A 27,283-nucleotide genomic window follows, 5' to 3' on the forward strand; every position below is an offset into this window, starting at 1 on the left:
CTGACAGTTCAAAGTGGTATGCTACTGCTTTCCAGAATGGGAAGTCCATGTCCCAGGGGATTCTGGGAGTACATGTGCACATGTTTATTTGTACCGTTCAGCTTCTGTGTACACAGGTACACAGACTGTTTGGGCAAGCTGTGAAGGGAGGGGTAGAGGAAGTATGAGAGGACAGGCTATGAAAGGGGAGGTGTGAGGTGAAGGAAGTGTAAAGGGAGGGGGGGTTGGCCAGGTGTAGAGGAAGGGGGGGTTGGCAAAGGGGTTGGTGAGCAGAGCAAACAGGGGCAGCAGTCCCTAGTTATGTCTATTATGGATTGCTTTGCTGCTGCGTCATCATCGTATGATTCTCTTAATATCACCTTACCTCCCAGGCACACAACACAAACTTCAGACCCAGCTGCTTATAATCAATGCAGGGGTTCTTCCTGAGGTGCAGCAGGGCAAGCCTGAAATCATTCAGGGCTTCTTCATATCTGGCAGGGGAAGAAAACAACAATGTCTGTGTTTAGGAAAGTAAAAATACGGTACTGAGATCAGGAAAAGAATTACACTGTTATTGCTGTTAGATATATCCTAGGTGTAAGGAGCCCCCGTGGGGCCTGAGGACCCTCCAGACCTCCCCCTTTGGCCAACATCCCCTTAACCATGCCCACCTACCCCACCCCTGATGACATATGTGCACAGAACAGGATTGCAGAGACAGAGCCGGATTTACAGAAGCCGTCCTGGTTTCTGATTTGATTCTGGAATGTCCCACTTTTCCTTAGGACGTCCCAACATTTCATCAGAGAAATGTTGGAGCATATGGTGTGCAACCCTCAAGCCAAGGAGATAAGTAACTATACATCCTTTAGAAGACATCTGAAGGCAGCTCTGTATAGGGAAGTTATTTTAATATTTTATTATGATTTTTATATATGTTGTAAGCCGCCCAGAGTGGCTGGATGGAGCAACCCAGTCCAATGGGTGGAGCATAAATCATAAAGGTAGTAGTAGTAGTAGTAGTAGTAGTAGTATGGAATCAGACATCCCTATTTTCATTGGAGAAACGTTGGAGGGCATGGGATTGAACTCCACTTTCCGGTTTACAGAACCCACAGGATTTCTGTTTCTCCTCTCTACATTTAACAAATCCCCTATTTATCAGAAATTCAGCAGATGAACATCTTTCTGGCATGGAGCGAAGCTGGAGGTAGCTGAATTATCTCCACCATTCCACGGCTGTTAAAGGGTGGAGGGGCTCCACTAAGAAGAAGGTGGCAACTTGACATCAGTTTCTGCCCCACATATGCTGCATAGCTTGGCTGGTTGTTTGCCTTCCTTTTCCCTGCTTGTGTGCTGGATTCATTCTGGCTCCTATAATATTTGTGTGAGCTCAATTATTGTACCGTTTGACAGTGAAACAGCAGACACTCACCTCTCCAGCAACAGGTAAGCATATCCTCTCTGGAAGAAACCCACAGCTAAGCAATTGTCTTTGGAAATGGATCGGTCAAATGCCTGGAGGCAGAAAAATAACATTAAGGTTGCCAGATTTCTTTTTTTACTCCTGTGCTTTTTAACAGCAGGAGAAATTCAGCAAGAAATGCTTTTTTCCTGGCACAGAGATGAAACAATGAGAAAAGGCATCACTTGTTTGCTTTTACTGGGTGTCAGGCTGTTTAGAGGCAGAGAAATAGAGCCAGCCATAAAAAGTTGACAGCTTTTTCTCAGCAGGGCAAAATGCATTTTGAGCATGTTGTTTGATTTGGTTTGATATAAGGAGAATTCCTTGGATGTCTAGATCCAGATTTGGGGCAAGTGTTCTTTGGTGAGAGAGCACATGCAGTGATTTAAAATCTCAAAACATGCAGCAAAGTAAAGCGTGGAAATGCAGGATGTTAGACGTTTAAAATAATCCCCTAAGTTGCTACAAAAGCTCCCCACTTTCCTTAGCATATACAATATGTTTGGTAAGATAAATATGATTTACTTACAAAACCATTCAAAGATCAGATTCATGTGCTTTTCCATAAAGCAGCAAGAAAAGCCAGGCAGCAAAACTTAGGTTAGTTCTAAAAAGGTAAATGTTTCTAAAATTCAGCTTAGGCACCCTTACTGGAAGAGTTAACATGGTAGGGGAAAATGGTGGAATGTAGGAAAACAAAGAGTTTGGTAACCCTTCCTCCCAGTCTGAGGGGGTGTGACCTAGTTAAGTCAGGTAGGACAGCTCACTCTATGTTTTTAACTCCTTCATGCATTAATTATAGTTAAGCATGTTGGTTATATTAGGTGAGATATTTCCCACAGAGAAAGGGACTGCAGCTCAATGACTTTGAACCCACTTGCTTTGCACATGGATGGGACTGAGTTCAAAACTGACCCCTGACATCTCCAGTGAAAAAGCGGGGGGTGGGGAGATCCCAAGTAGAAATAGCGAGGGAAAAGTCATATTTTTGACCAAGACCCCAGAAAGCTGCTGCCAATCAGAGTAGGCGACACTGGTCTAGATGGGCAGATATTCTGACCTGCTGGCATAACAGAGCTTCCTATGCAGGAACCAGGTATAAACTAACTCAGCCCACCTTCCCAAGCTTGGTGATTCTGAGACAGAAATGCAATGTCTCTTCCGCAATTTGTTACCTTAAGCTATTGCTGCACTTAGAGGCTAATTCTGTTTTTGCTTGCAAAGTAGGTCAAGAATTCTTCCAGGGATAAAGCATTAAGGAAGAAACTTGCAAAGTCATTGTTTCTTCTGTAAAAAGGTATTCCACTGAGGCTTAACTAAAGTTGGACAAATCAATCAATTTCAGTTTCTAATCTTTCCGAACTTTTCAGTTTGCCAAATTTCTGGATCAGTTTGCAGATTACAAAAAAAAATGTTCTCATGAAAATTGGGCAGCTTTATACACATTTCTGCCAACATGCACCTCTCTTTTTTGCAAGTGATGTCCCTGTTACGGAAATTACCGGGGTGGGGGTGGGGGGGGCACATCTTTAAAGTTAAATATTACAAATATTATGCCTGAATGTATCCTTTCAACTGGACAGCTCAGGGAAGTTACCTAGCTTTAAAAATAATATAAAATCATCTCATTTCTCAGTTTCCTCCATTCCAAAGCTATTTTCCCCTTGAAAAAGGACTCCAGGAAGTTCCCAGAGGTGACAATTGCTGGACTCATTGTTAGCCAAAGGAAGCCAAATCTCATCACCAGACTCGCCTCAGGCTCCAGACATGCAAAGGAACTTCTATTGTACTTTTGGGTGGTGGGTACTTAAGACATATTTGTCTATGCTAATCTTATACCTGAGTCTTGCCCTGCCATGTCTGCTTATGCTAATCTTGTACCAAGGACTTGTCTGGACATGTTTGCCAAGGTTAACCCTTCCCCTTTTGTGACATGTCAGTGATGTAGCAATGACGTAGCAATGATGCTGTACGAACTGTATTCTGGGATATGGTGGGAAAGTTTTAAAAGTCTTTGTCACCCCATCCTTGGGGTTCAAATTTGCTCTTTGAACCTGTTGCGCAATAAACTTTGGTCTACAGCTATTTGCTCCGGTTGGCTGGACTCCTTCCTTTATTCCGCAGGGACCTGCGGGCTCTGCCTGACGAGCTGGGTGACTGAGCAGCCTCACACCTAGATTTTCCATAACATCCCCTAATATTTTTGTATGTTATTTTCACTAATATTTTCATTATGTGTTCTTATGGCTGGAGAATTACATCACAAAATTTGGTGCAAATATTTATGTGTGTGAATTAGGTATCTTTGCATTAACATGAAAACTGAACCAAATTTCTTTCCGTCCCTAGGCTTAGCCATATCAGAACACTTTTTCTGTTTTGGGTTTCTTGTATTCTGCCTCACCAGTCCCAATGGGCACCAGCTAGTTCTGGAATCTGAGGCATGTTGCTGACTCATTCGTTCTGGGAATTGCTCAACAGTTGCTTCCTGCTGCGATAACCTGGTTCTCCAGGAAGTGCTGAATATGAATATCCTTTGTCCTCCCCACAACACTTTTTATACCTGCATTGATTTACTTTATGTGAGGCACTTCACACGTTACATTCCTTACGTGCACAGTTTAAATACTTCTTTCCTCCCACAAGTGTATACCTATTGATTTATATTTTTTTAGTGTCATAGTGCAACCCTGATTTATTTATTTAACAACATTTGCAGTAGACCACTTATTTGATTTTTTAAAAAATCACATGCCTCTAAGGCAGGGGTTGGCAAACTAAAGTCTGCGGGCTGGATGAGCTGCACCTGGGTCATAAATCCGGAACCTGCTGCGAAGCCGAGACTCCCAGCGATGGCAGCGGGAGGAAGAGGCCGAGCAGCGGCGTCTCTGCCACTTAATTGCTGTGCCTGGTTTACCTCAGCGCAGCGCGGGGACCTCTCTGCCAATCAAATGCTGAGGCTAGTTTACCTCGGTGACGTTTGATTGGCAGAGACATCCCCACGCCATGCTGAGGTAAACCAGGCGCGACGTCTGTTTTGCAGAGCTGCTGCGACTCGGCCTCTTCCTCCCATCGCAAGGAGGCAAGGCAGTGCCCACCACCGGCTCTGGCTCCTTCCGCCTTGCCACCTCCAGACAGTGGACCGGCCCGCTACTAGTAAAAATTGCTGATCCCCTGCTCTAAGCGATTTACAATGGGCAATCTAAAACAGTCATTTAAAAATACCAGTTAAGAGAAGCATGGAAAACTAGTTAACATACATTTTAAAAATATAATAAAATCAGCAGCCATAAAGCCATTATGCATAATAAAAACACATGTAAAAATTGGTTGTTAAAATGACATGCCTGGGTAGGTTTGCAGAAGTAAACAAAACAAAAAAGTAGAGTGGTACCTCGGTTTATGGACTCAGTCTGTTCCGGAAGTCTGTTATTAAACCAAAACCGTTCTTAAACCGAGGTGCACTTTCCCTAATGAGACCTCCCAACGCTGGTGCCCTTCCACCATTCGGATTCCGTTCTTAGACTGAGGTAAAGTTCTCAAACCGGGACACTACTTCCGGTTTTGCGGAGTTCGTTAACCGAATTGTTCTTAAACAGGACTGTTCTTAAACCGAGGTACCACTGTATTTAACAATTGTTGAAAACAATATAGTGAAGGCCTAATCTACCTCACAGGGTTGTTGTAAGGATAAAATGGAAAGGGGGGCTGCCACCTTGAACTCACTGAAGGAAAGTTGGGATATGAATGTAATAAATAAGCAGATAAAATATAAATATCATCAATACATATGAATATGCCATACAGGCAGGTCTGGCTCTGGGTTTGAGAGGCCCAGGAGCAAAGTGTGCTCTAGTGCAGTGTTTCCCAAACGTTTTTGGGCAACGGCACACCTGTTTACCGGAAAAAAATCTCGCGGCACACCACCATTAAAGCCCCGCCCCGTGACGTCAGCGCGCAGCGTCACGCCGGGAGGGACGCACAAAAGTGAAAGTTTTTTCCCTCCCCCTTGCCGGGGTGGGAGGAGGCAGCAGAGCGAGGGACTGAGGGACGGCGGCAGCTGAGGCGGCCACCCCTCGACGCCGTCCCAAAAGCCGCCAAAAAGCCCTAAAAAAAGAGGAGCAGCACAAAAAACACACCACACACGTGTTCTAATTTGCTTCTAACTCCGGGTTAGAGCGCAGCACGTGGAGGATGGGTGGGGAAAGAGAGAGGAGGCGCACTGATAGAACGTCAGGCACAAGGGCCGCCAGGGAGAGCCAGCGCGCGCCCCACCCCGGACGCTCGCAGCCACCGCCATCCCTCCCTCCCAGGGAAGGCGGGATTAGAGCAAGCGCCCGGGCAGCAAGAAGCGCGCGCGCGCCGGCCCTGCCCTGGATCCCTCAGAACCGCCAGTCTCTGGGAAAGTGGGCGTGGCTTCAGAACTCTCAGGCAGCAGCACCCGCCGCCCGGCAAGGCTTCCCATTGGGAGGCGCGAATGCTTTAGTGGGCGGGGATTGGTGCAAATATAGGCAGGGCGGGCTGAGAGGAGGAGCCGCCGCCGAGGAGCAGCGGCACCAGCAGCGTTTCCTCTCCCCCCTCCCCTCCCGTGTCAACAAGCGGGGCGCCTGCGCCGGGGGTTTGCTCGTCAGGCAGGCAGCCAGGCAGGCAGACGGCGAGAGCCCCGCGCTGGGCGGCCGCTGCTCGCCGCCGCCGCCCCGCGTCTCGCCGCCCGACTCGCCCGCCTCCCTCCCACGGCACACCAGCCGGTGTCTCACGGCACACTAGTGTGCCGCGGAACACCGGTTGGGAAACACTGCTCTAGTGGGCTATACAAGCATGACTTTCTTGGTGGTGTCAGTATCGGTGGCTAAAGGACTGCCACCTTCAGTTCCCACAATGCTCTGGAGCGTCCAATCTACTGCCAACCCATGACGTTGTGGGAAATTAAAACAGAGGTAGACCAGCCTTTTTCAGCTTGGTGACTTCAGGATGCTTTGGACTACAACTCCAGTCAGCGCAGACAGTTCTGTGTTCTGTGTATGCTCCATGGAAAACCCGAGTTCGAACCTGTCATGTGTGAAATGGTCTTAACACCTACCTCCAGAGCTTGCTCCAGGTCTCCCCTTGAAAGATGCAGGCAGCCAATGTTGAAGCTGATCTTTGAAGGAGGGTTTTCAATGCTGCAGAAGATGCGTAAGGCAGATTCCCAGCTGCCCTTCTCTAGAGCTAAAACTCCTTTGTTCCAATGCCTGACCAGGTTACTGTAAGCCATTGTCCTTCCAGTATGAGAGGAAGCAATCTGATTTGGAAGGCCTGGCTCTTTAGAGCTTGCTCAGAGTATGCGCTGTTTGGCTTTGCTTCCAGAGACAAGCAGACCAGGAAGTTGAGCATCTCTCTCTCTCTCTCTCTCTCTCTCTCTCTCTCTCTCTCTCTGGTCCCAACTAACCTTTATTGCTCAAACAGGGAAATGCAGGCAGAGGAGGAGCCACTCTGGCAGCAGGTCAGTTTACAGACAAAGTCTTTTCTGTGCAGAGCCTGGGCAAACAACAAACCCTCTGTCCCAACTTTTTTATCATTAGGTGCACTGTCTCTTTTTCCTTATCACAATGTCCAGGTCTGTAGTAAGAACTGGAATTTATGAAGTAATATTGAAGGAGAGCCTTTGACCAGGTGTAAAGTGCCTTCATCTCCACAGACTGCAACCTTTACTGCCCTTGAGCCATTTAAAAGAAATGCAGATTTTCTGTGTCCCTTCTCCACCCACCCTGTCCTCATTTCCATTCCCAAATCCTGTTGAATAAATGGGATTAAGATCAGGAGTTAGTTACAGACTGCTATGAGCTGTTCTGCCTATATCAATGACCATTGAAATGTGGCTCATGCTAGCTGCTCCACTCTATAACTAATCAGCTGCATTTTGCACTAACTGGAGCTTCCATGCCATCTTCAAGGGCAGCCCCAGCTAGAGCACTTTACAGTAGTCCAGAGCATGAATTATTAAGGCCAATCTAGGAATGGCCATATGTGGCAAACCAGCCCATAGCTGGTCAAAGACACTCTGCACCATCAAAGGCCTTTGAGCCTCTGGTGACAAAGTTGTATCTAGGACATGGGTGGGGAACATTTTTCAGCCTGATGGCTGCATTCTTAATGGGGTCCTTAATGGGTTATAAACCTTGTCAGGTGTCGAATGATGCCAACCTCTAGTCTCTTCTTTCTGGTCCCTGGGGTGTCACTTGTCCCTGTTTTTGGCCTTATGGCCTTCTTAAATTTTTTTGTGAGAATCGGACACTTAGATAAAGAATGAACCTATATTCATCTTCGAAATGTTGGGAACTATAAAGAATGACTGTTTATTTACCAAATTTTCACTCTATAAGACGCACCAGACCATAAGACACACCTAGTTTTTGGAGGAGGAAAACGAGAAGAAAAATATTCTGAATCCCAGAAGCCAGAACAGCAAGAGGGATCGCTGTGCAGCGAAAGCAGCGATCCCTCTTGCTGTTCTGGCTTCTGGGATAGCTGTGCAGCGTGCATTCGCTCCATAAGGCGCACACACATTTCCCCTTACTTTTTAGGAGGGAAAAAGTGAGTCTTATAGAGCAAAAAATACGGTATTTAATTTATATACTGCCCTTCCTCTGAAAGGGTTCCATATCTTTGAAGAAAGACCATGGTGAGACCCCAATGCACCAGTCTCAGAGGGGCTGCCTGATGCATCTTTGTAAGATTCTCTGCTCTTCTGCCTCCTTCTGCTCAGCATCTATCAGAGACAGTCATTCTGCCTCATCTCTGCATCAAGTTGGGTGTGAATGGAGCATTCAGTCACTGCAGATACCAGGATGCAGCAAAAATTTGAGGAATGCTGGGAAAAGTTAAGGAAAGGGAATGCCTTGTCCCAGATGAGCCTCTCTGTACTCTGAGATCATCTGACAAAGGGATTTTGTTCTAATTACCTTCATGTCTAAAAATGTACATTGTTAAGTCTCACTTTTCTCCAGGGCCTCAAAAAAACACTTCAGCAGAAATTTTTGCAATGCAGAAACACACTAAAGTATGATCAATGAAGGCTGAAATGTGTTGTACACTTATTTGATAGTCAGCCCCACTGAACTCAAGCGGGACTTGCTTCTGAGTAAGCATGCGTAAGATTGCACTGTAAAGTCACTGGAATGAAAAGTGTTAAAGAAATTGTTCTATGGGTTTTTGGTTGATTGATTTGTATGCAGTAGTTCAAATAAGAGAATACATCTCTCCTAACAACTCTCAGCTTCCTTAGCATCATCATCATCATCATCATCATCATATTAACAAACTACAACTCCCTGAATTCTCTGGGGGAAGCCATGACCATTTAGGGTGGAATTGAAGTGCTTTAAATGTGGGGTACGAATGTGACCTAAGATGGTCCTAACCACCCACTGGAACGGCACAATGCTTATCTGTGTCGCAGCAGACATCATAGTAAAAGCTTTCCATCCTGGGTGAGAGGAAGAATGACTCTTCTATGATAGCCTCAGTCACACATTGGTACTGCACCCTGATATGGGTACATATCACAAGCAGACATCACAGGAAAAGTGTTGCCTCCTGTGTGAGAAAGAACAGGGAACGCCTTCTCTAAGATGGCACTAGGCCACCTGTTGGATTGGATGATTGTGTGTCTATGCATCACATGAGCCCACGTGAGAGAAGAGGCAATCCCTCCTGTGTGAGAAACTGGTGGTGCCTCTTCGAAGATGGCATCTGCTGAGGGTAGCCAAAAGAAACAAGGGCAAAGTTAGCATAAAAAATGACAAATGCCAATTTATATAGATGTCGGTTTAGAATTATAATGAAGGGGGTTCGACTAGATTTGCCTGAAATCCCTTCCAACAATTTTATGATTCTTGGATGCCTTCAAACAGAAGACAGACCTTTACAGGTTTTATACACAGTTGCATTAATAATATTGTTTTCTCTTTTTCTTTCTTTCTTTCTTTCTTTCTTTCTTTCTTTCTTTCTTTCTTTCTTTTTCTTTCTTACCTTCTTTCCTTCTTTCTTAGCAACTTTCTAATTACTGTAGTCTGGACACAATTTTTGTCTATGAAATGTTTTAAATTCATTAATCTAACTGATTAATCAATTAAATGTTTGTGGGCTCTCTCAAAAACCAGCTCAATGCATTTGGTTTTGCAATCCCATTGGGAATCACGGGAAATAAATCTCACAAATTGCAGAAACAGGGAGAGAAAAGAAACCAACAGAATTTATTGGTCATTTGTCAATGTAAAAAAAACAAAATGAAACAAACAAGACAAAAACAAGCCTCCATGGCAAAGGTGTGTGATTGCAAAGGAGATGCTGGTTAAATTCATATATATTATATTATGTACACATCTGAATGCCATTTCTAAATACAATATGTACACAGTCATACAACAGCCGAAACAAACAACATAAATCTGAGCTTGGTTAGCAAAAAATAAGGCAGCAGTGGGGAGAGAGAGAGGGGCCTTGTTTGAGGGAATTATATGTGCTCTGGGACAAAATGGTTGATATATCCACAGTTTCGAACTTCAAGTAACATGGGAAGAAGGTGTCCCAATTCAGGCTGCCCTCAAAAGATGAGGCAAAAGGTGCTCTCTCAACAAAATCCTTCATTCCTATCTTCTGTCGCTGGGTTATGCACTAGAAAGGCCTGGCTGCACCCTGCCGTGGTCATTTGCTGGGTCATTTGCAACATTTAACCTAGCAATTGACTCCTAAAATGGCCAGAGGACCATGGGATCAAAAGCAAGAACATCCTAGCCTGTTCCTACAGCCTACAGTTGCAGGGTTGTAGAACAGATGGCCTTCCAGATGTTGCACTGCAACACCCATCAGCCCCTAGACAGCACAACCAGTGGTCAGGAACAATGGATGTTGTAGTCCAACAACACCTGGAGGGCCAGAGGTTCCCCATCCCTGGAGAAATCAGCCCGTGAGGCTTCCCTTACCATCTCCTTTGCATGTCACAGCAGAACAAGCTGCTGTTCAAGGCACAGGAGAAAGGGGACCCTACCTGTTTCTCACATGGCCAGGGATTTAAGATAGCCAGTGGTGATGCCCCCAAAATGTATGGCAAAGTTCTCTCCAGTGCCAAAGCTCCTTTGCCATACATTTTTGGTGGAAGAGCACCTGGTTGGAGTCCCTAAGACTTCATTTCAGTCCGTCACATCTCCAGTTCTCAGTGCTGGGAAAGATTTCCTTAACACCACTGCCCAGCCACTGTAGACATACTAGGCTAGAGCAGGGATGGGGAACCTATTGTCATCCATAAGTTATTGGACTCAAACTTGCATCAGCTGGCATGGCTAATAATCAGGGATGATGGGTGTTATAGTCCAGCAGCTTCTGGAGGGCATCCCTCCCCCGCCCCCAGGCTAGAGACAGCCCTGTGGTCAGGCCTAGTACAAGGCAGTTCCTTTATAGCTGTTAGTCTTGTCATTTTCATGACAGCTGGGGTAAAAAACAGAACTTCTGACGCAAACTAGTATTTTACATGGTAAAACAAGTCCAGTGGGATCCAATGACTAGAAACCAAATGGTTGTCATTCTGACTGTAGAAAAGCCATTAAAAATCCTCCCTATAAAATGGAAATTATGTCCTACTTCATATGGCTGTTGTGACAGAGGGAAGCTGTAGGGAGCGAGGAGCACAGAGGACAATAATAATACCACATTGGGAAGGGGAGTGGCACAAGTAGTGAATTTTCCATGTGAACATCTCACTTAACATCAAGTGGATGATAGCATGGGCACCCATAGCATGCCATGGAATGTTTGCTAACATTTCTAACTTCAGAGGGGAAGGCTCAGTCATGGAATGTTGAAAATCAATACACTTGCTGCTAGGAAAGTGGTTTTGGGGTTTTCTGGTGCAGAGGGGAACTTCACACCAGAGTTAGGGAGAAAAGCAGCTGTGTAGTGCTGGGGAGGAATCTAGGGAGGTGAGATGCTTGAGAATGGCTGAAAGCCTGAGTTTTGGCAGTAGGGGGAGCTAAAAGATGGGGAGGAACAACATCACACATAGGCTCTAGGAGAGGAGTGAAATGAGAAAAAAATTGGCTGAAATTTCACATTCAGAATGATGAGACAAACAAAAAAATTTGGTCTCCAGTTTAACACACCAAGATAAAAAGTCAAGCCTGAGAAGCACTGAAATTGCTTCAGAGGCTCTAAGAGCCATGTCCAGAGGAGCAGATGCAAAAACAGCAAAGAATCTTCTGGCACTTTAAAGCATAAGCCTTTGTAGACTACAGACCACAAGTTCATCAGTTGCATGAAGGTGTCATCCTGAGTTTTAAGCATATTTCACACACAGTTTGGGAGGCGTGGGGGTTGTAAAAAGTGAGGTCGGAGGGAAATGAAAAAGTACAGACAGTGATAATCATGTTCTTAACAGTAGCAATTCACTAAACAGTTCTTGACAACACAGAAATCCTGGCATTGGCAAGCACATATAATGTGCTAAAGATCCTTTTGTCCAATATTTCAAGCACTGGATGACGCGAGCTCTAGTCCACAAAAGCTTATGCCATATAAAGACTCTTTGTTGTTCTAAGATTTAGGACAGGGTGGAGCTGGAGGGGGGTGGTATAGGACAGGAGGGGCCACCAAGAGCACTGAAGATAAGCCACTGCTGCTTAGGAAGGACAGGTTCCCATAGTCAAATCTGGTTGGCTATTGTGTGAGTTCCAGAAAGGATCACTATGGGCAAACCCATTTACTTGCATTCAATATGTGCATGACTGCACATATGTGCATCAGCCCAAACCCGGAAGTAACCTAAGAAGTCACAAAAAGGGGCGGAATGGGGCATTTACAGGCTTTTTCAGTGGTGTTTCAATTATAAGCGATTTCACGGATGCACACAGTGCCTCGGAACGTAACCCTCGCATAAATGGGAGGTTGCCTGTGCTTATAATATGCCATCAACAACCCAGACTGCAGTCATTTCCAAAAACCTCTTTGCTACTTAACAATGCTACAGTCAATTATATATCTGATGCTCAGGTTATCTGAATTCCAGTTATCCCCAAATTTCTGGCTCCCTGAATATACTGCTGCAGGTTTGTAATAATCTTTTCCTAGGGGGTGAGGGCTTTTTGAAAGCTGCTTCTTCAACCCCCACCCACCCCTTTCTTTTTGGATTGCAAACCATTTGGTGCCCCTGACACTCACCCACCCCAAAAAGTGAGACAACCCCCTTCCGCGGGAGATTAGTTGTCTTTCCGCCCGCCCCCGCCCCCATGATTAAGCCCCGGGCTTCACTTTTAATTCCCTTTTGGTGCCTTAATAAAGTGGTATCTGGAGACAGAGGGAGGTTTCATTTACAGCATACATTTAGAACACATTTAAAGCGCATGACTTCCCCCCAAATAATCCTGGGAACTGCAGTTGGTCAAGGAATGGCAGCCCTGTAAGGGCTAAACTACAATTCCCAGGATTCATTCAAAGGAAGTCAAGTGATTTAAATGTGCTTCAGTTGTATGGTGTGGATGCAACCAGATATCTATGTCAGTCCGTTTTGGCAACAAGCTCATTAGCACACAAAGCATCAGCATCATCATGACAGTAGTAACAGTGTCCACTATTTCCCCCTAACAGATCCTCCACCACAAAAAAGACCTCTATTTACCAGAGAGCCCTCAGTGACCTTCCTTTGACCATTAATATTCTTTCGCCTCTTTTTAAAACAATTTAAAAAATCCAGTGTGTAAGAATTCACACACGTGCACCCTCCCTGCGAACATGCAGCCACAACAACCTTCCTCAAACCCCTGAAAATGAAGCTGTGCAACTCTTTGCTATTGTTCTGGTCACAAATGGCTGCCCTCCTGTTCCTTGTAGGGTTCCTTCAGGGAGAACAACACACCAACATGACTTCCAGGAAGAGTGAACACACCCCTGAAGAACTGAGCTTTCTTGACAGGTGGAATAAAACCCCAACTGTGTTTTGAATATAGCAGTTGCTGAGAATCACGAGTGCGGAAAGCGCTGTTGTGCTCAGGTCCCGCTTCCACCACGCTTCCCACTGGGGCATCTGGTTGGCCGTTGTGAGGATACTGGATTAATGGGCCACCTGGCCTGGCCAACCAACAGGACTCTTCTTACAGTCTTCAAAGAGAGTGTTTTTTGCCACTTTTGTGAGGAGAAGAAGAGAATGGGCTGATACAAATACCCTCTCCAGGAAGGAAGGCCCATGAGAAGATGTTTCCTCAGCCCAGAGAGTCTCTTGGCCATGGCTGAGGGAGGCAGCAGCTGCCATGGCTGCCTCCTTGGAGCAGAGGTCCCAGGAAGTGGATTTTGACTAAGGCAGTGAAGCCCCCTCAAGTGGGGCCGTATTTCTTTGGTCATGGCAAACATCCATGCAAACTCTGTGGTAAAATACGCAGCAGAAAGGGCACGTCACACCCAGTTCCAAAGGAATCCCAAGAGATAACCACCCCAGCTGTCGCCTCAGTTGTCTGTTGAAATCCACCTGGTTTCAAACAATGTGGCAAGGGGGCACAACCAAAGTGCTAGGATGTTTTAGGCCAAGAAGAGGCAGGTGGGTATCTCGACTGTGTCCCTTGGGTGCTTTTTGCAGGTCAAATGCTACCGTCCATTTGCTCCACCAGAAACAGGTGGATGGCCTCGAATGCTGGGCGATCTTTGATGTCACGGCTCCAGCATTTCATCATCAAGGAGAACAGAGGATTGGGGCACAGGGGCGGCTGAGTCAGATAGACCTGTGTGAGCAGGAAAAGAAGAGTGAGGGTGGCGAGGGATTTTGGAACCACAGATTTCTGGGCTGAGCTGAAGATGCTACCCATCTAGTTACTCTTTAATGGACTGTTGCTGTTTTACTGGTTTAAATTTGTATATATTTCTCCATCCTACATAAATAAATGTAGAACTCATAGGCTTTGGCTTGGAGCTCTTCCTCCAGTGAGCAGCAGCTGGCTGTGATTCTGAAGTAACAGGGAGAGGTAATAGTAGCCAGAACCACTCACAGCATCACACACAGGAAGAGGAAATAATGATTTCCTGCCCTCTTAAGCAACCCAACCTCTGGCTTTGGAGCTCATCCTCCAGAGTGGATCAGAAGCCAATAAAAGAAGAGAAAGAGGTGGCAGCTAGGAACCACATATAGCAGCACACAGGAGAAGAGGAGACACTGATTTCCCCCCTCTGATCTCAGAGCCATTCCTCCAGGAAATAGCTCTTGGATGTGATTAAAAACTGAGGAAGTGAGAGAAGAAGGTAGCAAGCAGGGCCCACACACCACCAGCAGCACATACAAGAGGAGAAGAAACCAACTTCCCACCCTCTTCAGCCCAACATGTAAAGCACCAGCGTCAAAAGGATCCCCACGTTCCCACCATGCAAAACATCTGTTTTGGGTACCTGCCGGCCTTGGTCTCGGAAGAACTCCCCCGTGTTCTCAATGACCTGCTCATCAGAGAGCCAGCTGTAAGGCTGCTCCTTGCACAGTGTGAACATCTCCCATAATGTCACACCAAAAGCCCAGACGTCGCTGGCCGTGGTGAACTTGCCCTATGATGAAAGAGAAGAAGGCCACAGTGTCAGAAGACCATGGCAGTGTGACATCCCTCCCCACCACAAAGAGTCCTGGAAACTGTAGTTTACCCCTCACAGAGCGACAGTTCTTAGCACCCTTAACAAAATATAGTTCCTAGGATTCTTCTGGAGGGAAAATGTGCTTTACATCTATGGTGTGTGCACAGCTTATATCAAGACTGAGCTACTTTTGGCCCTTGGTTGGGAGTTGTCATTGCCACAAACCCTGAACCTAGGCAACAAAGTCACACCATAAATAGCATTAGTGTGCAGATCCCCCATCAGTCACTAGCTTTCCTCAAGACCTCCCTGCTGCAGATTTGATGCATCTAATCTAGAGCAGTGTTTCCCAACCGGTGTTCCGCGGCACACTAGTGTGCCGCGAGACGTTGGCTGGTGTGCCGTGGGAGGGAGGCGGGCGAGTCGGGCGGCGAGAGGCGGGACGGCGGCGGCGAGGATCCGCGTCGAGCCGGGGGCGGCTCCGCGGTGGTGGTGCCGAGGTTTCTCTCTCCATTCTCCCCTCACACACACACACAGGAAATAACACAGGATCAGCTGACAGGACCCGGCCAATGGGGCGGCGGCGGGGCAGCGCGCGCAAAAGGGAGGAGCGCGAGACAGTGGACGAGGAGGAGGCCGGCATATCCGGGCAGCAGCAGCAACAACAGCAGCAGCAACTCCCGGCGACGGCTCCTCAAGCCCCGGGCAACCCTACTCCCTCACCGGCCTCGGCCGCCCTGCAGCTCCACCCGCCGCCGCCTCCCCCGCCGCCGCCGGCCACCGCCCCCTCCTCCTCCGCTATCGCCGCCACCACCACAACAGCCGCCGCCGCCTCAGCTGCCGCCGCCCCTCAGTCCCTCGCTTTGCTGCCTCCTCCCCCCCCACCCCCAAAGCTTGGAGGTTCCCCGGCAAGGGGGAGGGGAAAAAATTGAAACTTTCACTTTCGTGCGTCCCTCCCGGCGTGACGCTGCGCGCTGACGTCACGGGGCTGTAATGGTGGTGTGCCTCGAGATTTTTTTCATCAAACAAGTGTGCCTTTGCCCAAAAAAGGTTGGGAAACACTGATCTAGAGATTTAGATGCGGTTTAGCAGCCATTACCTCTCTCTAGGACTGCCAGGTAATTGTTGTTCGGGTGGGGCCCCCCGCTAGTGATCTCTAATAGATAATTCTCAACTACACTACGAATCCCAGGATCCTCTGAGGGAGCAAAACAGTTGCAGTGGTATATAATGAAGTTAAGTTCATAGGGCAGCAGACATGAGGCGAAAACCTTCAAAGCAGGGCTGGTAGAGGGTTTGGGCAGGGGAGAATTCCGAGGGCCAGACAGAGAGGCTTGGAGGGCCATGTTCACCCCCGATGCCTGAAACTCCTCCCCAATCCTGTCTTAAATACATTTGCAACAACAGCAGAGAGATATTGTGCCTCTTACCAGCAGGATGCTTTCCCAGGCCATCCAGCGGATTGGCAGCACAGCCCGGCCCTGGATCCGGTAGTAGTCGCCACTGTACAGGTTCCTGCTCATGCCGAAATCGGCAATCTTAATGGTGTAATTGTTCCCAACCAAGCAGTTGCGTGTGGCCAAGTCCCGGTGCACAAAGTTCAGGGAGGCCAAGTACTTCATGCCAGAGGCAATTTGGGTAGCCATGAGCAGGAGGTGGAGACAACTGAGAAATGAAGAGAAAGGTGAGATAATCAAGGGAGGATCTTTTACAGTCCCACCAAACCTCTGCCATATCTGCAGGTCAAGATGGGAAAATCTGTCGATTTCAGTTTCTCTCTTTTCTCATCATAAATTCAGTTCTCCACACCTACAAATATAGGTTTGGAATACTGTATATATATTCCTCGTGAAAATTATTTGGCATTTTAGTGCCAATTTCTCCCAATATGCATGTTTTTTGGTATGCAATTTTACCCCATACAGACTCTGCATTTTTGCTGGAAGCTGCCCAGAGTGGCTAGGCAAGGTATAAGAAATATATTGTTGTTGTTGCAAAAAAATTCCATGTATGATCTTTTAAGTAATATATGCATTTATCTGCACACTTGGGTAAAATGCATTTTTGTACCGATCAGCTGGTTGGGGGGTTGCACTGCAAAATCTGGAGGAACTCAAATCTCCCAAAGTTGGCTGTGTTTCAGTTCCCGAATTGTTTTAGAGAGCAAGTATTTTGCAGGCTCACCTTGATATGTGAACGGAATTGAATTTCTTTTCTATCTGTAGCCATGAGGGCTACATTCAGCCTCCACCTCCATAGTTAGCACTATGTGGTGGGGAAGGATGTGCACTTGCCACTAAATACCAATAGCTGGGCTTCCCACAGGCATTTTGTTGGCTACAGTGGGCTTCATTCTGTCTAATGGCAGGGTTGACTCTATTGGCCATGATTGCTATATGCAGCCTCCACATCTGGAATCAGTATGCCACAAAACACCAGTAGCTATTTCCCTTATAGCTTGTTTGTGGGCTTCCCAAAGGCCAATTTGGCCACTGTGGGCAGCAGCATGGTGGCCTAGTCAGGCCATTGGTCTGGCCCAGCAGGAACAGCACAAGGGGGGGCTACCCGCTCTTTTCTCCCCCCGGCCCACTGCCCCTTCCCCTCCATCACCTAACACAGGGAATGTTGTTGGAGAGTGTGAAGGTGCTTCTGCTCTGGCGTTGCAGCAGGAACTGGTGGAGATCCCCGTTCTCCATGTACTCGGTGATCATGCACAGCGGATCGTCCCTCACGCACACACCCAGCAGGCGGATGATGTTTGGGTCCTTCAGCCGGGACATGATCTTGATCTCCTTCAGGAAATCGTTCCTTGGAACAAGGAAAAGACACGTAAAGCGAGTAAGCCAGTCACCTGATGAAAGACATCTTAAGTCAATTTATCAATGTGTTTTAGCCAATCAAGAGACTGCTCAACGACACAATGTGCAGGGGTGGGGAACCGCAGGTCCAGGGGCTAAATGCAGCCCTGCAGGCCTGCCTGGCCTTCAGAATTCACAGAGGCCACACCCCTTCACTCTGAGCCCTCGGAACTCTCCATAGGTGGGTTTGCACTAAAATTATGAACAACAGCAACATACTAATTGTCACCTGTACAATTGTCTCAAGGCAATGTTCAACAAAAACTGCAAACAACAGCTCAAAATACACACAAAAGTAAGTACATTTGAAACAAAACTAAAACTACACAAAATGTAAACAGCTTTGCAATTTCTCGTAAACCACTTTGCTTTGAGCTTTTTTACATTCAAGAGGTGTATAATTTTTTATGAAACAAAAGATAGATACTAATGACAAAGACTAGTTTTTCAATCTGGGAAAGTCTGTCAGAACAAATATATCTTATTTTTGGAGGTGGGTGGTGGGTGGGATGTAACTATGTACACAAGTTCTGGGAGCAGGTTGCTCAGCTGAAAGGACCATCTCTCCCCATATAAACCAACCCAGGCTCTGTGTTCATCATCTGAGGCGCTTCTTCTTGTGCATCCTCCACAAGCAGTCCAGAGGGAGGCAACACGAGAACGGGCCTTTTCGGCAGTGGCTCCCTGTGTGTGGAATGCTCTCCCCAGGGAGGTTCATCTGGTGCCTTCATTATACACCTTTAGGCACCAGGGGAAAGCATTCCTCTTTCCTTTGGCTGATTAATATTCTACAGCCTTTTTAATGTGTTTGTGGGAGTTATTGTTTTTGTTGTTTTCGTTTTAACTATTTATTTGTGCTTTTACCTTGTTTTCTTATCCTGTGGACCACCCTGAAATCTTATGAAGGGCTGCACATAAGTCCAATAAATAAAATAAAATAAAATAAAATAAATAAAATATGAGCCTATTTGGCAATATTCATGATTATTTTATATGTTTGGTACAAATAAGAACTTTGTATTCCACTATGGGGTCTCTTTTACACCACTCATTCTTTTTAATGCTTTCCATGATTTTTATTTTATTACCCTGTAATTTATTCTTCCTGCTTTTATGACTGTTTTTATTATTGCTTTTAGGCTTAGGGTTAGGGTTTTTCCTTTGTTTGAATAATTTTAAATACGTATATATTCAATTGTTTCTGGGAAGCGCAGTTGGTGGGTTCCTGTTGTTTCTCGACAGGAATTACGTTCCCACAGACTAGGGGCAGCCACACTAAAGCCACTGCTCAGAGTTACTGCAGAGCAGGCTTCTGAGATCTTTGGAACTTGCAGCAGCAATAACAAGTGAATGGATTTCTCCCAAACCCCCATCCCTCATGAGAGCAGACTCTCTCTGGAATTGGCACCACAGCTTGTGCTCACCTGGCTGTCTTGGTGACATTGGCTCTCAGCATCTTTACAGCTACCAGAACTGCCTGGCTGGAGGCTTCTGAGGAAGCACGACCCAAGAATTCCAGGAGACCATCAGCTTCGCACAGGTGGACCTTCGTGGGAGAGGACAAAATCAATTTTAGAGTAATTGTCCAGCAGAGATGGAGAGAAGTAGACTCCTCTCAATGCCCTATCCATACTGTCCATTTTACCCACTGTTAGGTGCATATTAGAGCAGACAGCTAATTAACACTCTTGCAATCTACCTGAAGAATAATTCTTAGACTATTTGGAAATAATGGTACAGGCTAGATCTAGCTAGGAGGGCCCAGGGTGCAAAAGAGTCCAGTAGTTGTTCACAGTTGTTCTGTCGGCTATTTTTCCAGACCCTGTTTCTTAATCACGACTGCTCCAATGTGTGTGCTTTGCAGATATAAGGAGGCAGAGATTTCCAGAGTTTGTCGCTGTCAGCACTGTTTCTGTTCCACTATGGTTCAGCTTCTGCTAAATCCTATGTTACTTGTCATGCAATTCGCAAAGGTTAAAATGAAAGTAATTAATTTCAATGCATTTCAGTGAAAGAGGGGCATCAAAAACAATGCAAAAAGTAATGCAATTATTTCTGTAGTGTTTGTGGATTAAAAAACAACGATGAAAGTGGATATTGCTTGTGTCCCCTTGAGTGATTTCTGTTTCTGACCTCAGACGAATATGTACAATGTGGCAAATTCTATTCACCGTTATTGTTTCCAGGGGAATTCTCTGACAACCCTCATGTACTCTGCACTAATTCGGCACACATGCAACCCAAATTCTGCACCAAGAAAATCTGGACTCTGAGACATGAATAAATTATGTGAATAGAGCAGATTTGCTCCCGCCCCCCCGCCCCCCGTGGTTATTCTGCTAGTGATAAGGAGTTAGGGACAGGGATCAAAGCTTCACCCCAACCATGGGGCATGAGATTCAGCTACCCTTCTGTCTGGCTGAGAGGATTTCTCTCTCACCCTCTTAAGGACAGAAAGCTGCTCTCTTTCAAGGAGAGCTGGCATTTGCAAGAAGAATGATCTCTGAGCCGGCTATAATCCTCAGGGTTCTTTTTCTGCTCTTTGGGGAAATGCAGCTTGCACAGCCTTGTCAATTGGCAGCCCTCAAGCCAAATGGTGCCAGCTTTTCTCATACCTGGTTTGAAGTATATCTGGAAAAAGGAATAAACACACACCTCCCCAAACTGCCCTTCTCCCAGCTTTTCCTTGAGCCGCAGCTGCTGCCTTGGGAACTCAGCCACTGTGATGTCCTTCTTGGTCAACGAGTCCACTGTGATGGCTGGCACGGCATATGTGTTGTTTCCCGTGACGCCCTGCAGGCTAACAATGTCCGTCTCTGCATAGTGGGGGACGTTGTTCTGGAATCCCTGGTGAGGGGTGCACTTGGTGATGTCTGGCTCGGCATAGTCACCACTACATGCTAGAACAACAAAAAGGGGGGTTGGCAGATGAAGATGTTGGACTTTTTGGAGCTGGCCGACCTTACTGGAAGAATCCGCGATCAGAAAGAGGAACATCAAGAAGACTGGAATAAATTTAAGGAATATTTAGCTAGATATCATAATATAACATAAGTTGAAATACTTGCAAGTACTAAATTGGCCTAGGATTAAAGCATGTTGAATTGTATAATACTATGGATTGAGAATATTATGAAAAGCAAGGAAGATAGCAATTTGAACAAGTTAATTTTATTAGAAAGTGGATATTGGAAAACTGCTATAATGAGATTTATTGAAATTCAGTTGGGGGGATTTGAGGAAGTCACTTAACAATGGAAATAAAATTGGATTTCTAAAAGTTAAGTGTTTTGCATGTTTGTTTGTTCTTCTTTTCAATATTGTAATGTTTTTTTTTTCTTTTCTCTGTGTTATATCTGTTATATCTGCTAGAGGCAGAGCACATAAGTATATGCTTCACCCTGCCTATTGGTAGAGCCAGCCATAGTTCAGAGTCCACACAGTCCAATCTGTGTGCTCTGAAATGCATTGCTACCACTGCAGGTGGTCCTACCTGAGTCCTCAGCGCTTTGGGAGAGCTCAGGCAGTTTCTGAAGGAGAGTGATGGGCTGGTGATATTCCAGGTCCAGTGGGAAGACCCTCTCATAGGTGGGGTTAGTCTGGTGGATCTGTGTCTGGCCATTGACAATTCTGGAGCTGTAAAAGGACAGCCGAACGGTGGCGTCTTCTTCCAGGATCCGCCGAGGAGCCTAAGAGCAGAGAGGAGAAAGCTGGTGAACCCTCTACATCAGGCATGTCCAACTCCCAGGAGACTGCAATCTACTCCCACTATATAAAAAAAAAAACTGGCAGTGATCTACCCATTGGATTGACCAAAGTTGTTGAGTTTTTTGGAGGGGAGGATTGATCAGAGCTGTTGAGCTTTTTTGGGAGAGAAACCCTCATGACTGCATGATCATCCTTGAAAGTGTACAGTCAATACCTGATGATATTTCAGAAGCAAAGGGGCATGTATCCTTGTACTCTTTTGTTTGCTACCTTATCCTTGTACTTAAGTGTGTGAGCCTATCAGCCAACAGTCTGCCATTCTGAATAGTCTATTTGGTTAATTGGTTAATAATAATAATAATAATAATAATAATAATAATAATAATAATAATAAACCCACAAAAGCAGGGCTTGAAGGCAATAGCCCTTTCCCATTGTTGCTCACTAGTGGATGATGTTCACTGGTTGACTTTCTCATGCTCAAAACTAGAGATCTCCTTGCCTCCTCCATAAATGTGTCTAACACCCTTTGAAAGCCATCCAGATGCTCACACTGCATCTCTACGACAGTGAATCCTGCACAGAATCATAGAATTGGAAGGGACCCCAAGGGTCATCTAGCCCAACCCCTTGCAATGCAGGATTCTCAACTAGACCATACATGACAGATGGCCATCCAAGCTCTGCTTAAAAGCCTCCAAAGAAGGAAACAGAAGTCATTCCTTTCATCTGTCCTGAACTGCCCCCACAGGGTGATCCAGTTCCCCACCCCGATCCAAGTCCTAGAACACTCAGTGTGGGAGATGCTCATGTGATTCCTCAGTTCCCCAAGCAGGAAGGGTCACAGGTGCAATCCCTGGCATCTCCAGGTGGGTCTGGGATAGGGTCCTTTTCTGAAATCCTGGAGAACTGCTGACAGTTAGTCTAGGCAGGCACCTTTCAGGTGGGTACCATTGCCATTATAAGAGAACAAGGGAGGCGTTCATGATGAGTTTCGACACTTCTTTTTCTAGAAAAATAGCATTGAGTGTAGGCATTATTGAGCTAGATGGATCAATAGTCTGGACTCGGTATAAGGCATCTTCCTACCTATACACTCAATCAATGGGGCTGGCTCCTCTCCTTCCTGGAGGATAAGCTTGGGTTGCTAGGACAGCCTTGCATTTAAGCACTAGCCTGGTTACCACTGGTGAGAATGAATTCTACACTGGTGAGTGTGCTGGCTGGCAAAGGAGAAACACAGCCCTCTGTCCCCCATTCTGATAGTTGAGGAAGCTTGTTTGCTGGCTGGTAACATTTGTGGGCTTATTTACAAGGTTGTGCTAGGAAGTTTTCCCGCAGCCAGACAATCTACCATAGGACACAAGATACCGTCTCCAGCCGCATCTGGACGTGCTGCCTCCACAGGATAGCAACAATGACGAAAAGCAGCAGCAGGATAATGGCCACAAGGCAGCTGACCAGACTGGAGGTGTTGGAGTCCTCTGCCTTCGGAGCCACCCAGGGACTCGTTGCAGCAGGTGGCGAGGTGGTCCCTGCAATGGCAAGGAGGTGGTCAATCAATCAGTCAGTCAGTCAGTCCGCTAATCAAATAATTGTACTTGTGGCAGATTCCACAGTGGTCCTTGAAAGGGCAGGCAGTAGCAGTAGATATAAGAATAATTAAATAGGCTGAATGCTAGTCTTACTCAGAGCAGACCCAACGAAATTCAGGGATCTAGGTTTTTATGTTTTAATTCAAATTGCTTTTAGAATGTTTTCAGCTGTAACTGCTTTCTGTTATTTTTGTTTGCAAGTTTTTCCAGAATATTTTAATCAGTTTTAGAAGGACTTTGCTTTTTGTTTTTTAACCAAGAGCTGTTTAGGGGGAAGAGGGTATAAATGCAATAAATTAGCCATGACCATTATTTTCAATTGGTATACTCTGGATTAGGGCTAACTTTGAAGAGTTATTTATTTCTGTGACTTGCATTTTGATGCTTAGGATGCCTCAAGTCTGCTGCAGCCATACTGGACCATCAATACATCATTCCTCTTTATTAGTTGTTCCCAAATGCCTCCCCAATGTTATTAAATTATTGATGTCTGGAGGGGCTCTCTTGAGCTATAGCACAATAGACGTGGGGGGAATTACAGGATTTCAGCAGGAAGTTACAGGACATGTGCTGATTGAAAATGAAGCTGGATGTCTGCCCCAGGGAATGGTAATGAAATCAGTACAATGTATAAGTGTTCCAATATAAAGAATGCACAAATGATCATGAATGCAGAATAAAAAAGGGTGCCTGGATACCAAAAAATCTCTAAGTGGATCGCATAAAATGCTATCATAAAAGCACATGCCAGAATGCAAATGGTAAAAAAAATCAATAGAATGTTAAGCAAAATATTGCAACGAAAATGCTGAGCAGTGTGATCAGAAAAGTAATAATAATAATAATAATAATAATAATAATAATAATAATAATAATAGTTGTTGTTTTGCTGCTGCTGTTGTTGTTGTTATTTTATACCCCGCCCTCCCCAGCCAAGACCGGGCTCAGGGCGGCTGAGTAAAAGTAAAGTAAGAGCCAGTGAAAGCAGTAGTTGTAGAACAAGCAACAATCTCGGCTACGTAGCTTTTATTCCTTTAAATTGAAAAAGTCCCAGACGCTTTCAACTGGGGAAATGCCCTTTGCCAACCTAGTTGCTGACATTCCTAAATCCTTGGCAGGGACACCAACTCCTTGGGGTCCGAGCCCTTTTCAGCACCCTCAATATTATGGAGGTAGAGGCCACCCCTCCCCACTATCCCACAAGCGCAGAGCACAGAGTGGTGCAATGCAGCTCAAGTGGCTGGCTCCTTCTCCTCCTCCTCCTCCTCTTGCCGCAGAGGGGAAGGAGGGTTGATGCAGCCTCCTGCCAGTGGAGCTGTCAGGAGGAGGCAAAGGAGGAGCCACCGGCCATTGAAACCGTGCAGCCAAAGCGTTCAGCTCTGCCCCTGGCTCCACCAAACGTCCACTGGCGCCTCTGATCCATGGACATGGCAATCGGCCTCATACTTACACCAAGTCCCCTCTGTTGCGTTGAGTTCCTCTGACGGGAGTATCTCTGAGGTTGTGCTTGAGGCCAGAGTGACCATGATGGGGTCACTGGCATCCATATCTGCTGGAGAAGCAATGACAACAGGGTGTGGGCAAGAAACACATTAGTCTGTCGCTCAGAGCCTGGCCATTTCACATTGTGGAGCCAGGTAGAGAGAACTTGGCCATCCAGACACTCAGCTGGAGAACAGCAAGATCTCATTTTCTGTGGGGTTTATCCACAGGGGGGCCTTCCAGCTGTTATTGGACTCCAATTCCCAGCAGCCCCAGATGCCTGCACAGTCAACAGTCAGGGATGAATGGAGCTGTAGTCCAACAAAATCTGAACAACTACAGGTCTCCTGTCCCTAGTGCCTCAGACTGGTCATACTGGCTAATGGCACTCCAGATCAGGCCATCTTCTGTAGCCCTCTCCCTTTTTTTGATCATGCATATTTTCAGCCATAAGGGCTAGATACTTCTTTAAATGAAAGCTTACATTATAAGAAAACTGAATTCTTCACACACCACCTATACCAGTGTGGTACAGAGGACAGCATATTAGAATAGGCCCAGGGAGACAAAAGTTCATAACCTCCACTTAGCAATTAAACTTTATGACATATAAGACATAAGGTCTCTAGCCTGGGAAGTTTCCAGTGCATAGTTTGGCACAAAGAGAAGGAAAGATGAGGGAGGAGAGGGGTGGAAAGGCAGGGATTGACAGAGGAAGAATGGGGTTATTTCAATTACACCTATTTAAAACTTTGTTCTCTTGAGCCTGTCACTCTTATATCCCGCAGTCCAACCAACCTCACAGGGTTGTTGCGAAGATAAAGTGGGAGCAGGGGTGGTACAAAAACCCAATAAATAATAAAATAGGGGCGCGGGTGTCTTGGGCTTGCCAATCAGAAGGTCGGTGGTTCGAATCCCTGCGACAGAGTGAGCTCCCGTTGCTCTGTCCCAGCTCCTACCAACCTAGCAGTTTGAAAGCATGCCAGTGCAAGTAGATAAATAGGTACCGCTGCAGCAGGAAGGTAAATGGCGTTTCTGTCATGGTGTTCCATTGAGCCAGAAACAGTTTAGTCATGCTGGGCACATGACCCAGAAAGCTGTCTGTGGACAAACGCCAGCTCTCTCCGCCTGAAGCGAGATGAGCGCCACAACCCCATAATTGCCTTTGACTGGACTTAACCATCAAGGGGTCCTTTATCTTTTCTTTTACCCAATAAATAATATAATCATTAATAATCTGATACTGTTGAGGCGCATCTGGAAGAAACACAGTATATACCAGGCAAAATATTATTCTGCACTTGCAAATGAAGCTATTCCCAAGGCTGCTCACCTGATTGGAAGGAAATTTCACTGATCATCATCCAGGTGTCAGCAAAGTAGAAGTGGCAGAGTATGGCTTTCCCCACACGCTGACTGAGGGGGACAGTCACAAATCGTGCGCTGGGGTTCTTGTCGTCCAAGACGGTGTCCACGCCCACGGGGTCTGGCTCCCACTCAGCGATCAGCCGTGGCTTGAAGAAGCACTCCACCCTCTCAAAGATCTTCACTCCCTTGGAAAACATGTTGTTGCAATGGACCTGGAGTTGGAAACAGCAGTGGCCACGTTCAAGCACTCTTTTCTCCCTCAGAGGACCGGGAGGGTTATAAAATGGCTACCAATACAGGAGGCAAGCAACATGGCTGCCAAGGGCCCTACCTTCATGGATGTTTGTTATTTAAAACATAGTTATTAATTTTTCTGACGCAAAGTGAGTTATAACAGGCTTAAGACATAACATAACATAACATAACGTAACGTAACGTAACGTAACGTAACGTGACGTGACGTGACGTGACGTGACGTGACGTGACGTGACGTGACATGACGTGACATAACATAAAACAGGCTTAAGACAGTTCAATAACTATACATACGGGTAACCTTATTTATTTATTATTTATCTTACCTCTTTCTTTTTTCATATATATACAGTATATGGGTTACAGGGTTCTGAGGTGAAGATATAATCAAAAGGTCCACTAGTGTTAGAGTACATTGGAGGCAGAGAGCAGGCATTTTTCTTATTTCTGTGTTTTCTCAAATGAGTTCTTTGTCTTTTGTCCCCTGGTTGCCTTTAGTTTTTGTGTTAATTTCTCTAAAATAGCACATAGCCAAGCCTTTCGGTACCACTGGATGTTACAGACTTTCCGTAGTGTCCATCGGTTCTGAGCTCAGGCAGCCAACAGTAAACGGCTCAGCAGCACTTTATGGATGAGATCTAAACTTCTGTCTAGAAACGTATTTAACAACACCAACATCAAAGTTGAATGTATCCATTGACCAGTGATCTCAGTGATCTCCAGGCATACCTTCATGGATGTGAAGTTCCTTTGCCGATCGAACTGGAACTCCATCTCAACAGCACCGCTGCTGAAGCTGTCGTTCTTCCAGCCAACGTAGTCGTAGCCTGGCCACACACGGTACTGGTGGCTCTTGGTGAAATCGTCCAAGCCCAGGACGCCATCTGTCAGCTGGCCCAACCCACCATGCAGGAGCCTGGCAAGAGAGCATTTGCGGTTACACGCCAGCAAGGAGCATCCCTAGACTGAGAGGTGCCGTCTTCAAAGACATGCCAGGC

The 27,283-nt window shown here is 46.1% G+C and overlaps 1 protein-coding gene across 1 annotated transcript in view; it reads right to left on the reverse strand.

Annotated features, from left to right (window-relative positions):
- The window catches only part of LOC310698465 (discoidin domain-containing receptor 2-like), a 48,225-nt gene that overhangs the window by 8,205 nt on the left and 12,737 nt on the right, over positions 1-27,283 (reverse strand). Inside the window, exons 7-18 of the mRNA XM_083485612.1 lie at positions 27,015-27,201; positions 25,996-26,242; positions 24,631-24,732; positions 22,957-23,120; positions 21,371-21,566; positions 20,533-20,777; positions 19,302-19,423; positions 17,630-17,827; positions 16,450-16,684; positions 14,846-14,995; positions 1,418-1,500; positions 365-473 (exon numbers count right to left, since the gene is read on the reverse strand). Of these exons, the coding sequence (XP_083341738.1) occupies positions 365-473; positions 1,418-1,500; positions 14,846-14,995; positions 16,450-16,684; positions 17,630-17,827; positions 19,302-19,423; positions 20,533-20,777; positions 21,371-21,566; positions 22,957-23,120; positions 24,631-24,732; positions 25,996-26,242; positions 27,015-27,201 (2,038 nt within the window). The remainder of the gene's footprint in view (positions 1-364; positions 474-1,417; positions 1,501-14,845; positions 14,996-16,449; positions 16,685-17,629; positions 17,828-19,301; positions 19,424-20,532; positions 20,778-21,370; positions 21,567-22,956; positions 23,121-24,630; positions 24,733-25,995; positions 26,243-27,014; positions 27,202-27,283) is intronic.

This window comes from Podarcis liolepis (genome assembly GCF_965112155.1).
Source record: "Podarcis liolepis genome assembly, chromosome: Z".
NCBI lineage: Eukaryota > Metazoa > Chordata > Lepidosauria > Squamata > Lacertidae > Podarcis > Podarcis liolepis.